We start from the raw sequence: 12,600 nt of genomic DNA on the forward strand, positions 1-12,600 counted from the left end.
CTTTAGCTTAGCGGTGGGGAAGTGAAGTCATGTGACCGTGCTGTAGTTCCTTTATAGCCAAACATTAGCCTCCTTTAGGTTAGCGGTGGTGACGTGAAGTCATGTGACCGTGCTGTAGTTCCTTTATAGCCCAACATTAGCCTCCTTTAACTTAGCGGTGGGGAAGTGAAGTCATGTGACCGTGCTGTAGTTCCTTTATAGCCAAACATTAGCCTCCTTTAGCTTAGCGGTGGTGACATGAAGTCATGTGACCGTGCTGTAGTTCCTTTATAGCCAAACATTAGCCACCTTTAGCTTAGCGGTGGTGACATGAAGTCATGTGACCGTGCTGTAGTTCCTTTATTGCCCAACATTAGCCACCTTTAGCTTAGCGGTGGTGACGTGAAGTTACGTGACCGTGCTGTAGTTCCTTTTATAGCCCAACGTTAGCCACCTTTAGCTTAGCGGTGGTGACGTGAAGTTACCTGACCGTGCTGTAGTTCCTTTATAGCCCAACGTTAGCCACCTTTAGCTTAGCGGTGGTGACGTGAAGTCATGTGACCGTGCTGTAGTTCCTTTTATAGCCCAACGTTAGCCACCTTTAGCTTAGCGGTAGTGACGTGAAGTTACGTGAGCGTGCTGTAGTTCCTTTTATAGCCCAACGTTAGCCACCTTTAGCTTAGCGGTAGTGACGTGAAGTTACGTGAGCGTGCTGTAGTTCCTTTTATAGCCCAACGTTAGCCACCTTTAGCTTAGCGGTAGTGACGTGAAGTTACGTGAGCGTGCTGTGGTTCCTTTATAGCCCAACTTTAGCCGCCTTTAGGCAAACATTTCCAAGTAAAAGAGGACAATATGCTAACATTTAAAACCAGATAAGATGTCCTTCTTTGTGCCTGATATACAGTGGGGCAAAAAAGTATTTAGTCAGCTACCAATTGTGCAAGTTCTCCCACTTAAAAAGATGAGAGGCCTGTAATTTTCATCCTAGGTACACTTCAACTATGAGACAGAATGGGGGGAAAGAATCCAGGAAATCACATTGTAGGATTTTTAATGAATTAATTGGTAAATTCCTCGGTAAAATAAGTATTTGGTCACCTACAAACAAACAAGATGTCTGGCTCTCACAGACCTGTAACTTCTTCTTTAAGAGCCTCCTCTGTCCTCCACTTGTTAACTGTATTAATGGCACCTGTTTGAACTCGTTATCAGTATAAAAGACACCTGTCCACAACCTCAAACAGTCACACTCCAAACTCCACTATGGCCAAGACCAAAGAGCTGTCAAAGGACACCAGAAACAAAATTGTAGACCTGCACCAGGCTGGGAAGACTGAATCTGCAATAGGTAAGCAGCTTGGTGTGAAGAAATCAACTGTGGGAGCAATTATTAGAAAATGGAAGACATACAAGACCACTGATAATCTCCCTCGATCTGGGGCTCCACGCAAGATCTCACCCCGTGGGGTCAAAATGATCACAAGAACGGTGAGCAAAAATCCCAGAACCAGACGGGGGGACCTAGTCAATGACCTGCAGAGAGCTGGGACCAAAGTAACAAAGGCTACCATCAGTAACACACTACGCCGCCAGGGACTCAAATCCTGCAGTGCCAGACGTGTCCCCCTGCTTAAGCCAGTACATGTCCAGGCCCGTCTGAAGTCTGCTAGAGAGCATTTAGATGATCCAGAAGAGGATTGGGAGAATGTCATATGGTCAGATGAAACCAAAATAGAACTTTTTGGTAAAAACTCAACTAGACGTGTTTGGAGGAGAAAGAATGCTGAGTTGCATCCAAAGAACACCTACTGTGAAACATGGGGGTGGACACATCATGCTTTGGGGCTGTTTTTCTGCAAAGGGACCAGGACGACTGATCCGTGTAAAGGAAAGAATGAATGGGGCCATGTATCGTGAGATTTTGAGTGACAACCTCCTTCCATCAGCAAGGGCATTGAAGATGAAACGTGGCTGGGTCTTTCAGCATGACAATGATCCCAAACACACCGCCCGGGCAACGAAGGAGTGGCTTCGTAAGAAGCATTTCAAGGTCCTGGAGTGGCCTAGCCAGTCTCCAGATCTCAACCCCATAGAAAATCTTTGGAGGGAGTTGAAAGTCCGTGTTGGCCAGCGACAGCCCCAAAACATCACTGCTCTAGAGGAGATCTGCATGGAGGAATGGGCCAAAATACCAGCAACAGTGTGTGAAAACCTTGTGAAGACTTACAGAAAACGTTTGACCTCTGTCATTGCCAACAAAGGGTATATAACAAAGGATTGAGATGAACTTTTGTTATTGACCAAATACTTATTTTCCACCATAATTTTCAAATAAATTCTTTAAAAATCCTACAATGTGATTTCCTGGATTCTTTCCCCCATTCTGTCTCTCATAGTTGAAGTGTACCTAGGATGAAAATTACAGGCCTCATCATTTTAAGTGGGAGAACTTGCACAATTGGTGGCTGACTAAATACTTTTTTGCTGTTCACAGCTGCATGCAACTTACCATATTGAAGACTTCATTTATATTTTATTAAACCTGTTTTCTTTTTATTATCTTGGATCTTTAATGACTGATTTTAAATGTAATAGTCATTTTAAAACTGTCGTTTTTATGTTACCGAAATCTATAAATAGACTCAGTTGAGAGTGGACGTGATTTTCAGACGTGTTTTTGTGTTTTAGTTGCAGGACAACGTGATCACTCCTCGAGACACGACGATGACCTTCACCTGCTTCGTCTTCTTCGACATGTTCAACGCCCTCAGCTCCCGCTCTCAGGTAACTCCTGATGCTCCTCCTCCTCAGACATCACTCTTTCTCTTTCATATATATATATATAAAAATCTCCCGCTCTCAGGTAACTGCAGATATTGCTCTTTTAGTTTACTCTGATTTTACCTTCATTAACGTGTGTGTGTGTGTGTGTGTGTGTGTGTGTGTGTGTGTGTGTGTGTGTGTGTGTGTGTGTGTGTGTGTGTGTGTGTGTGTGTGTGTGTGTGTGTGGTGTGTGTGTGTGTGTGTGTGTGTGTGTGTGTGTGTGTGTGTGTGTGGTGTGTGTGTGTGTGTGTGTGTGTGTGTGTGTGTGTGTGTGTGTGTGTGTGTGTGTGTGTGTGTGTGTGTGTGTGTGTGTGTAGACTCGCCTGGTGTATGAGCTGGGTTTTTGCAGTAACAGGACGTTCTGTTTCTCGGTCCTTGGCTCCATCATGGGTCAGCTGCTCGTCATCTACTTCCCCCCCCTGCAGAGCGTCTTCCAGACGGAGAGCCTCTACTTCACAGGTACTACTACTCTACTAATACTACTACTATACTACTGTAGTACTACTACTGTACTAATACTACGGTACTTCTACCACAGTACTGTTACTATAGAGTGTCTCCCATGGCCTCAGTATCACATCATCTAGCCAGCATTTTGACCCTCCATAGGAACGGCTGTATTTTAAATTTTATTTAACCTTTATTTAACCAGATAAAAGCATTGAGATAGAATCTCATTTTCGATGCTGACCTGGCCAAGAAGGCAGCAACGTTACACATAACACAAAACACAAACATATAACATACAGAGAACACAACTAAGAAAACAAAAGAGGAAAAAGCAGTCCCTACATTGAGCACATTAGGACAGTCAGAAAGGCACTACTTATTACTGCAAGAGCAGCTGGTGGTAAGGACCTCAGACAACTTCAACTTAAAACATGCTATAGAGACAAGTGCCCTCAGTTTGAGGCGTGATTGAAGGTCATTCCGAGACCAAGGAGCATAATAGAAAAGACTCCTTTTCCCAGCCTCAGTCCGCACAGCAGGAACCTGGACCCGTATCCAGGCTCTGGGTCTGAGGCTGTGAGAGTCACAAACTAGAGCAAATCTGGCTCATATGTATAACACTGCGCTAAACTTTGCCTAGCAACCCCCGTTGTTGCCCAGGAGGCGGAGCTAACCACGCACTTCAAGTTAGACCAGCACCTCACCCTTAACCCTGTTGGTGTTTTAGTGTAAATATATGGAGTTGTTTTTTGAACCTGTTAAATTCCCCTGTTTGTTCCCCTGTGTGTTCAGACCTGCTGTTCCTGGTGAGCCTCACTTCCTCCGTGTGCATCGTCTCCGAGGCCGTGAAGGTGCTGGAGAGGTGGAGGGGGTCCCAGAGGAGCCCCCCCGCCTCCGACTGCTTCCACGAGGTATGACCTCCCCCCCCCCCCCCCGCTGACCGAGGAGGAGGAGGAAGAGGAAGGAGCCTCACAATCGATGGCACTGACTCGTTAAGTTTCCTGATGTGAGGAGGAGGAAGATTTCTGGTCTGTGACTGGAAGAAGCTCCCAGCCTCGGGGGGTTTATAGTCTAGCTGCCAGCAGTGTGAACGGATGTTGAGGACCCCAAAGTTCTATATTAGAAATGTAGAGTAGGGTCTCCAGCACATAGAAACTGCCGGATGCTAACCTGCAGATGTTGGGACATTTGCACGATTAGTACAAGTTGTGTTTGATAGCATATATGCAGACGGTAGCTAAAACGTTTTGAGGCCCCTAAAACTTAAAAATCGACCCAAAATGCATCCTAATCCGCCCACAGAGAGTATAGATACATGTCCTCTTTCTGGTTGAAACTGCTATTGTTGACCCTGAAGATGTCAGAAATTGATTCAGCGTCCCTCAACAAACCTCAAAATGTTATAAATCGGCCAAGCCACCTTTTAAGCTATTGCCTATATATGCTAATTAACACTAATTAACCCAATTTATGCTAATTGTACAAAAGTCCCAGCATCTGCAGGTTAGCATCCGGCAGTTTCTATGAGCTGGAGACCCTACTCTACATTTCTATCCTCACACTTTGGGGTATCAACATTTCCAGGTTCACAGCAGGACTCTATGAGCTGGTTAGCAGACGGTTATTGGACTGGACTTGTGTTAAACTGGGGGCAAGATGGATGCCCCCCCCCCCCCTCCATCGTGCTTTAGGACGGTTTCTTCTCCCTGAAGGACGGAGGAGACGTGCAGTTCTTCTTTTTTAATCTTCAGAAGGTGTTGACCACTTATCCACATGTATAAGGGTGGAGGTGTAACGGCACTCAAACAAGCTGAAACACTTCCTTCTGAGGTTAAAGTCAATTCTGCTGCTAAAATGAAAGCGCTGACAGATTCCCGTGTTCTGAATGATTGAAAGGAAACGAGGTGTGTGTGCACAGCTCACAAAAACAGATTCGTGTTTTTACACATTTTTCTAAAAGTCTTGATAAAAGTGAGATTTTTATTTACTTTTAATTTACAATATCATCATTCCCCAATATAATTAGAATACGAGAAAGTCCCTCAAATGTTTTACGTGATTTAAACATTATTGTTATTGTTACTACACTATTTTCCGATCCGCTCTAATTCATCACGAGTGGTTCGTCGTCCCTCTTTGAGTAAAGAGTGTTTCCAGAACTCTGCAGACAAAGAGATTTAAAGGAACATTTACTATGTTTTCATTTCCTTTGGGTACGGACCAACAGAGGGGAAGTACAGCTGCAAAAGTGACCAAAACATCCGAACCAAAAACCAGTGAATTAGTAATGAACGTGTCGTTACACCTCCACTTCACGGCTTGCTTTCTGTGATCTGTGCTTGTTTTTTTTTATGCTTCTTCCTGAGCACACTGCTTTTTATTTAAATTAAAATGGTATTTGTACAGCTGATGACAAATGCTTTTCTCTTGTCATATTTAATATAAATAAATAAAGTTCCTGTTGAAAATCCTGATGTTAAAATGTGGATTCCGGCCTCGAAACGCACTACGCGGTGCGTTCAGGGTACACACACTTTCTAGTAAAGATGCATTGTTCTCATCCTGTGCCTTAGAGACGTCATTTTAAATATCTCCAATATAAAAACCCTTTAATCAGTGTCAGCACTTAAAGGGTTTCACAAGAGAATCTCCTCAAAATAGTAATAAAAAGGTTTATTTACAATTTGTATTAAATGTGGATGTATTCTCTTCTTCACCGGGGGGTCGTCTTTTCTTTATAGGACATGGTGCTTTCTGGGAAATGTAGTTCTAGCAGTTGAAAGTTTAATTTATTTAGGTTTTGGCCTGAAAACATGAACACTAGAAAATAAAAATATATTTTCACTCGGTTTCCAAAACATTCAATCCTGTTTTATTTGTGCAAAACTGTGATGTGTTTCTCAATATGAAGTAAAATATGATCCAACCTCTATCTCTCTTTCCAGGTTTTTGTTTGTAATGCTGCGTTCACAGCGGACGCAAAGCAAATCGTTTGACTATGAATCAGAAAACCAAAACAGCCAATATCACCCAGCTGCAGCAAGACGGTACACGACGCTACGGTGGCTGAGAGACATTGATAGACATGGCAGATTAAAAACAAATTGCAAATGTTATTGTAGCATTTTAAGCAACTATTAAGCAAATAAATTAATAACCTAGTCTATCCGTTTGAGACACAACAGTATATGACTTTCAGCACAAATCATTTTGTCTAATTAATAAATTAAAACAAAAAGGTGGCTTAGTAAACTTTATTTTAATTTTTTAGTACATATAAAATAGGTATTAATGAGATCGTCTATTAACTAGAGAATGCTTTATGTTGAAAAGCTGACGCTAAACTGCTATGCTGAAATGTAATGTGTAAGAAGAAAGTGAATCATTTAGATTGAAATGATACATGAACACTGGGGGCTTGAATGTGTGATGAGAGAAGAAAGGAAAGTAAGAAGGCTTGGAAAAGCAGCAGAATATTTGAACTAACTTCATGGCGAGTGGTCTGTCGCCATGGCAACGGCATTTGATGACACCCCATAATATGCCTAGATGTGTTGATGGCTGCATCGTTACCAAACCTGTGACGTTTTGGGCCGTTTGGAGCATTTTCACTGAAGTTATGAGAGAACTGTGTTTCATGGCGAGCATTATGTTGCCATGGCAACGGCATTTGAAGAAATCTCAAAACTGTCCAGCTGAACTTACAATAGGCGCGTTCACACCGCAGTACTTTTCCCACAAAGGTTCATGAGAACTCTTTAGTTCTCATGAACTAAGTACAGATCGCGTTCACACCGGAATAAGTCCCTGAGGGAGGATTAGGCAAATGAGCCGCTGACGTCACTTCTTCTTCTTCTGCTTTGGGTTTACTGGCAGGCTGCAAACCACTTCACGGCGTATACTGCCACCCGGTCATTGTGAATGTGAAAGTGTTTGAAACTGATCTTTTTTCAGTCATTGAGCTTCATATTCTTCCACCTCTCTCTCAATGCTCCATTTCTTTCAGGACTGAGCAGGAAAGAGCAGATTCTCCGGAACCATCCTGTGTTTCCCTGAGGAGTGACCGGTCCACAGGGGACCCCACAGCTTTCAGATTTAATTCCTAAGTATGTTAACAGAACCTTCTGAGCTCAAGTTGTCCTATAAGGAAATTCAAATGTAAGACATTTGTTGTTGACATTGTTTTTTTTACCATTACAACCAACCTGAATAATCTTGCTGCACTTTGCATGAAAGCAGGGACGTGCACAGGTACGGGCTAATGTTGCCCGGGCAACGGCCCTTTTGCCATTTTTGCCTGACCTGCCCCTCTGGAGAGAGCAAGAGTTATTTTTGTTTTCTGTTGTGGCCAAATCAACATGATAAGCCCACAATTAGTATTGTAGCGTCTCGCTGCGGGAAACACACCTTGTCCGCGCTGTCAACTGCCCCCAGTCACGTGACTTTGTTTACAATCTGACAGCTGGAAGCAAAGGACAGCCCTCCAACCTCATATGGCTATGGTGATCACACCAAACGCCTGCCCTGGCTCCTGCCCGTTAGAATATAGGGGACAAACCAGGGGACTTTACTTCCTCTTGACACTGTCGGTTACTTACAAAAAAAACACCTAAATATACTTGTTATTGTGCTTCTGTCTTTCTGTGTCTTTTACTCTGCTCCGTAAACTCCCTCACCCTCGCTCTCTTGTCTTAATCGCCCTCTCACGGAGAACACTTCACTGTCCCGCTTTATTGTAAGATTTCTGCCATGTCTCCACTTTAGCTTGATCATCTCTGTTATTAAGTTATGGAATTCTAAATAAATAAGTAATTAGATACCTTACCGTTACTACGCTCATAAAGAATGATAAGAATAATGCGTATTGAACTGGTTTAATTAATTAGTGAGTTTATTTAAGGTAATTATAGAATGTTATCAGTAGCCTATGTCTGCACAGCAGTAACAACGGTAAAACTACATTAAAACAGAATTGTCCCCATTGTTTCTTTAATAGTTACTAACATTAGATATTTTAATGAGATATGGACCGCAACAAAAAATGTGCCTGAATAACGAATTTAGCAGTTGGACATAAAAGCCAACTGAGTGTCACTTGCTATGACAGTGTTGTGTTTTTATTTTATGAGTTTATGTTAGAATTTTCAAAAGGTCTTGTGTTTTTTTTTCGGGGGGGGAAGCCCTTTTTCCAGTTTAGAGCAATAGCCCCTCCAAATGTCTGTGCACGCCCCTGCATGAAAGTGCTTAATCGCTCAGTCTGACAGCTGCAGAGCAAGGAGGAAGTACGGAGATAAAAGTCACTAACTCACCGGCGCTAACTCACCGGCGCTCAGACACGGGCCCTTACTATATAACTATTCTATATATTTATTGTGCCCCCCTCAGAAAATAACTGGCCCCCCAGTGGCCCCCCCAGTCAAATTGGTCTAGAACCGCCACTGGACTTCAGACAGGCCGCTCTCCATTGTGACTGCGCTGGCCAGGCTGTTACATGTTATGAAACTCTGAGGAATCAGAAACCAGGAAATGGATAAAAAAGTTCACAACATTTGAAGAAGTCACTTTCAACTCCAGGAAATAAATATATTTGTATTTACAGATTATTTTTGGACATACAGTTCAACTGAGTAAATTATTAATGTGTTAAAAAACAGACTCTATTTTCCTCCTGCTCCTCTGTCGAAGTGTAAAATGGAGTCTGGCAGTTTGACTTCCTACTTTCACTTTTAACACCCTTCCCTGTCTGTAGCTCCTCCCTTTGTTTCATAACCAGCTTCATCACATGGACAAACGGACTATGTTCAGTTGCTCTCACAGTAAGACGGTTACAAAAACACGTATAAGAACCATAGAAATAGACATGAAGCTAAAAACAAGCAAGACGAAGTTATTGAAGAAAATAAATAATACCACAGAGTGAAAAATAAATCTAAAAACATCCTGCATCCAAAACCTTACGTGTTGTTGTTTTGGGTACTCTAGTGTTAACTGAGCAGTGCATTGTTCCATATTATATATATTTGTTTGTGGAATAGTATTACTGCTGCATGAATGCTCAAGTTTCATTTTGTAGATTATTTAAACTCCTTTATATACTCTTCGTTTGTCCTATCAGCAGCAATGCAGATTCTATGAGATCAATATATGTGTGGAGCATTTTCCTGTGATAACCACGTATCTCTAAAAAGTCAACTTTTCATGAGTTTTTCAGATCAACAACCTGTTTTCAGCTTTGTGACGGTGCATTTTCTAGCTGATCCAAGAGGCTCAAGGAGGAAACTGCCTTAACACATACTAAACATAATAAATACTTGATCCTAGTTCATCTTAAACATTTGGCATATCAAGCACATGAAATGTAACTCCATACTAAAGCACATGCCAAAATGTTACAGTAACTCTCACTGCCAGAAAGCCACAGAAATGTCCACAGAGAGTTAGATACAAACAAACAAGTTAACCTAGAGACCGAAATAAATCTACCTTAAATTAGCTAGTGAACATTAGCTATTAATTTAACAAGCTAGCCAGCTATCCAACACGCTCGTGGATATATAAAGGATGAATAAGAGAACTGGACACTCCCTTCATTCCTGTCAGTTATTCAGTGGCGCTTGAAGCCCAAAGTGGAGCGAGTATAGACTCTGAAAGTACCCGGACGTGGGCCCATAGAGCATGCGCAGTTGAGTTTCCCTTAAGCCTTGCCTCTGATCTCCCGCTCTGTATGTGTGCGTGTGTGTGGTCACGTGATTAACGGGGACCGGTTAAAACCGACGGAAAGCGGCCGGAGTTCCTGCACCGACTTGTGGGTAGAAGAGCAACCAGCAGCCCGCACACTTCTGCACACACACTCCTGCACACACACTCTCTCCCCGGTTATGTCCTCTCTCTGCGTGCTGCGGACCCGCCTGCCCGCCGCCATGCAGAGGCGCTTCAGCCTGGATGTCTCGGCTCCTCTGCTCCGGACGCAGGGCTACATCGACGGCCGCTGGGTCTCCGCAGCCTCGGTGTTCCCGGTGCTGGACCCGGCCACCGGGGAGGAGATCGCCCGGGTGTCGGACTGCGGCCCGGCCGAGGCCAAGCAGGCTGTGGACGCTGCCTACAGAGCCTTTCACTCCTGGAAGCTCCGCAGCGCCAAGGTACGGCACAGAAATGACACATTTAAAAATAAAATGTCGCTTGATTTCCAAAAGAACACATGCATATCCTAACATATCAGTCCTTTCTTAGTATTTAGACCCGATATGTATTTCTAAGTACTGATGTACACCTGAACATCAGCAGGAGAGGACTCTTTAAAGTAGAGACACTACATACTGATATACACCTGAACATCAGCAGGAGAGGACTCTTTAAAGTAGAGACACTACATACTGATATACACCTGAACATCAGCAGGAGAGGACTCTTTAAAGTAGAGACACTACATACTGATATACACCTGAACATCAGCAGGAGAGGACTCTTTAAAGTAGAGACACTACACACTGATATACACCTGAACATCAGCAGGAGAGGACTCTTTAAAGTAGAGACACTACATACTGATATACACCTGAACATCAGCAGGAGAGGACTCTTTAAAGTAGAGACACTACATACTGATATACACCTGAACATCAGCAGGAGAGGACTCTTTAAAGTAGAGACACTACATACTGATATACACCTGAACATCAGCAGGAGAGGACTCTTTAAAGTAGAGACACTACATACTGATATACACCTGAACATCAGCAGGAGAGGACTCTTTAAAGTAGAGACACTACATACTGATATACACCTGAACATCAGCAGGAGAGAACTCTTTAAAGTAGAGACACTACATACTGATATACACCTGAACATCAGCAGGAGAGGACTCTTTAAAGTAGAGACACTACATACTGATATACACCTGAACATCAGCAGGAGAGAACTCTTTAAAGTAGAGACACTACATACTGATTATACACCTGAACATCAGCAGGAGAGGACTCTTTAAAGTAGAGACACTACATACTGATATACACCTGAACATCAGCAGGAGAGGACTCTTTAAAGTAGAGACACTACATACTGATATACACCTGAACATCAGCAGGAGAGGACTCTTTAAAGTAGAGACACTACATACTGATATACACCTGAACATCAGCAGGAGAGGACTCTTTAAAGTAGAGACACTGCATACTGATATACACCTGAACATCAGCAGGAGAGGACTCTTAAAGTAGAGTCACTACATACTGATATACACCTGAACATCAGCAGGAGAGGACTCTTTAAAGTAGAGACACTACATACTGATATACACCTGAACATCAGCAGGAGAGGACTCTTTAAAGTAGATACATCTTCTTTTCTTTTTGTGGATTGGGTAGCAGCCACTTTTTGTCCCCAAATGACCCGTTCAGTTTTCCTGGTCACTTTTTAATATGTTCTGTGAAATATTAATCTGATTCTGTTTTAGCGAACAGAGACCAGATTTAACGCCAAGAGGCTCAGTGTGGAAAGATAGTACTAATCTATTCCTGTTAATGCTTAACACCAATATAGAGTTCATAAAAAGCAAACGAGTGATAAAACACTTTATTTATACGCAGATATAAAGACATTTAAAGTGCGTGCTTCAGAGGAGTGATGAGGGGGAATGCTAAGAAGAATACAGGCTCTGTCTCTCAGCGTAAGATAAGAAGAAATGTCCCGCACCGCATTTCACTGACTGTCCTTTATTCTAACCTTTACGCTCTTAACCTTTTTTATATTACCCGTTTTATTCAATATGCTCCTTGGATAACTTTTTATGTGATTGTATTTTCTCCTCTTCAATAATTGTGAAGCACCTTGAGATGACGTTGAAGTGTGCTATATAAATGAAATGTATATTTATGTGACGGTGGACGAGGTCAGAGAGGGAGGGAGGGTCCAGGTTGTTGAAGACTTTGAAGAGTGATATTTATTTAAAACTGAGTGAAGTGGTCTCGGAGGTGTTGACGTTTGTTAGTTTCAATTCAAGGCTTTATCATCATTTTCACATTAGCTCCAGTGAAGATATGTCAATGAAAAACTGAAGTCACATGCTCCTCCAACAGAGCAAACATGAATATATGTATGTATATATATATATATATATATATATATATATATATATATAATATATATATATATATATAGATATATATATATATATATATATATATATATATATATATATATATATATATGTGACGTGAGGTTCATGGCTGGTGAGGCACTGACCTTTCAGAGTCAGATTTACAAATATTATATTCTGACCTTAATCGAAATATTCTGTTATTTTCAAAAGCTTTTTTAGTCTGATGCTTCGATTCATTTTAAACAGACCGT

At 42.2% G+C, this 12,600-nt stretch overlaps 1 protein-coding gene across 5 annotated transcripts in view; it reads left to right on the forward strand.

Moving 5' to 3' along the window:
• The window catches only part of atp2c1 (ATPase secretory pathway Ca2+ transporting 1), a 67,594-nt gene extending 61,410 nt beyond the window's left edge, over positions 1-6,184 (forward strand). For all 5 annotated transcript variants that reach the window (XM_034201288.1, XM_034201287.1, XM_034201289.1 and 2 more), the window contains 3 exons: positions 2,668-2,763; positions 3,120-3,261; positions 4,045-6,184. In XM_034201288.1, coding sequence (XP_034057179.1) covers positions 2,668-2,763; positions 3,120-3,261; positions 4,045-4,169 — 363 coding nt within the window. In that variant the 3' untranslated portion in view covers positions 4,170-6,184. The remainder of the gene's footprint in view (positions 1-2,667; positions 2,764-3,119; positions 3,262-4,044) is intronic.
• Positions 6,185-12,600: the final 6,416 nt, after the last annotated feature.

The sequence above is a fragment of the Gymnodraco acuticeps genome, unplaced genomic scaffold, assembly GCF_902827175.1.
Source record: "Gymnodraco acuticeps unplaced genomic scaffold, fGymAcu1.1, whole genome shotgun sequence".
NCBI lineage: Eukaryota > Metazoa > Chordata > Actinopteri > Perciformes > Bathydraconidae > Gymnodraco > Gymnodraco acuticeps.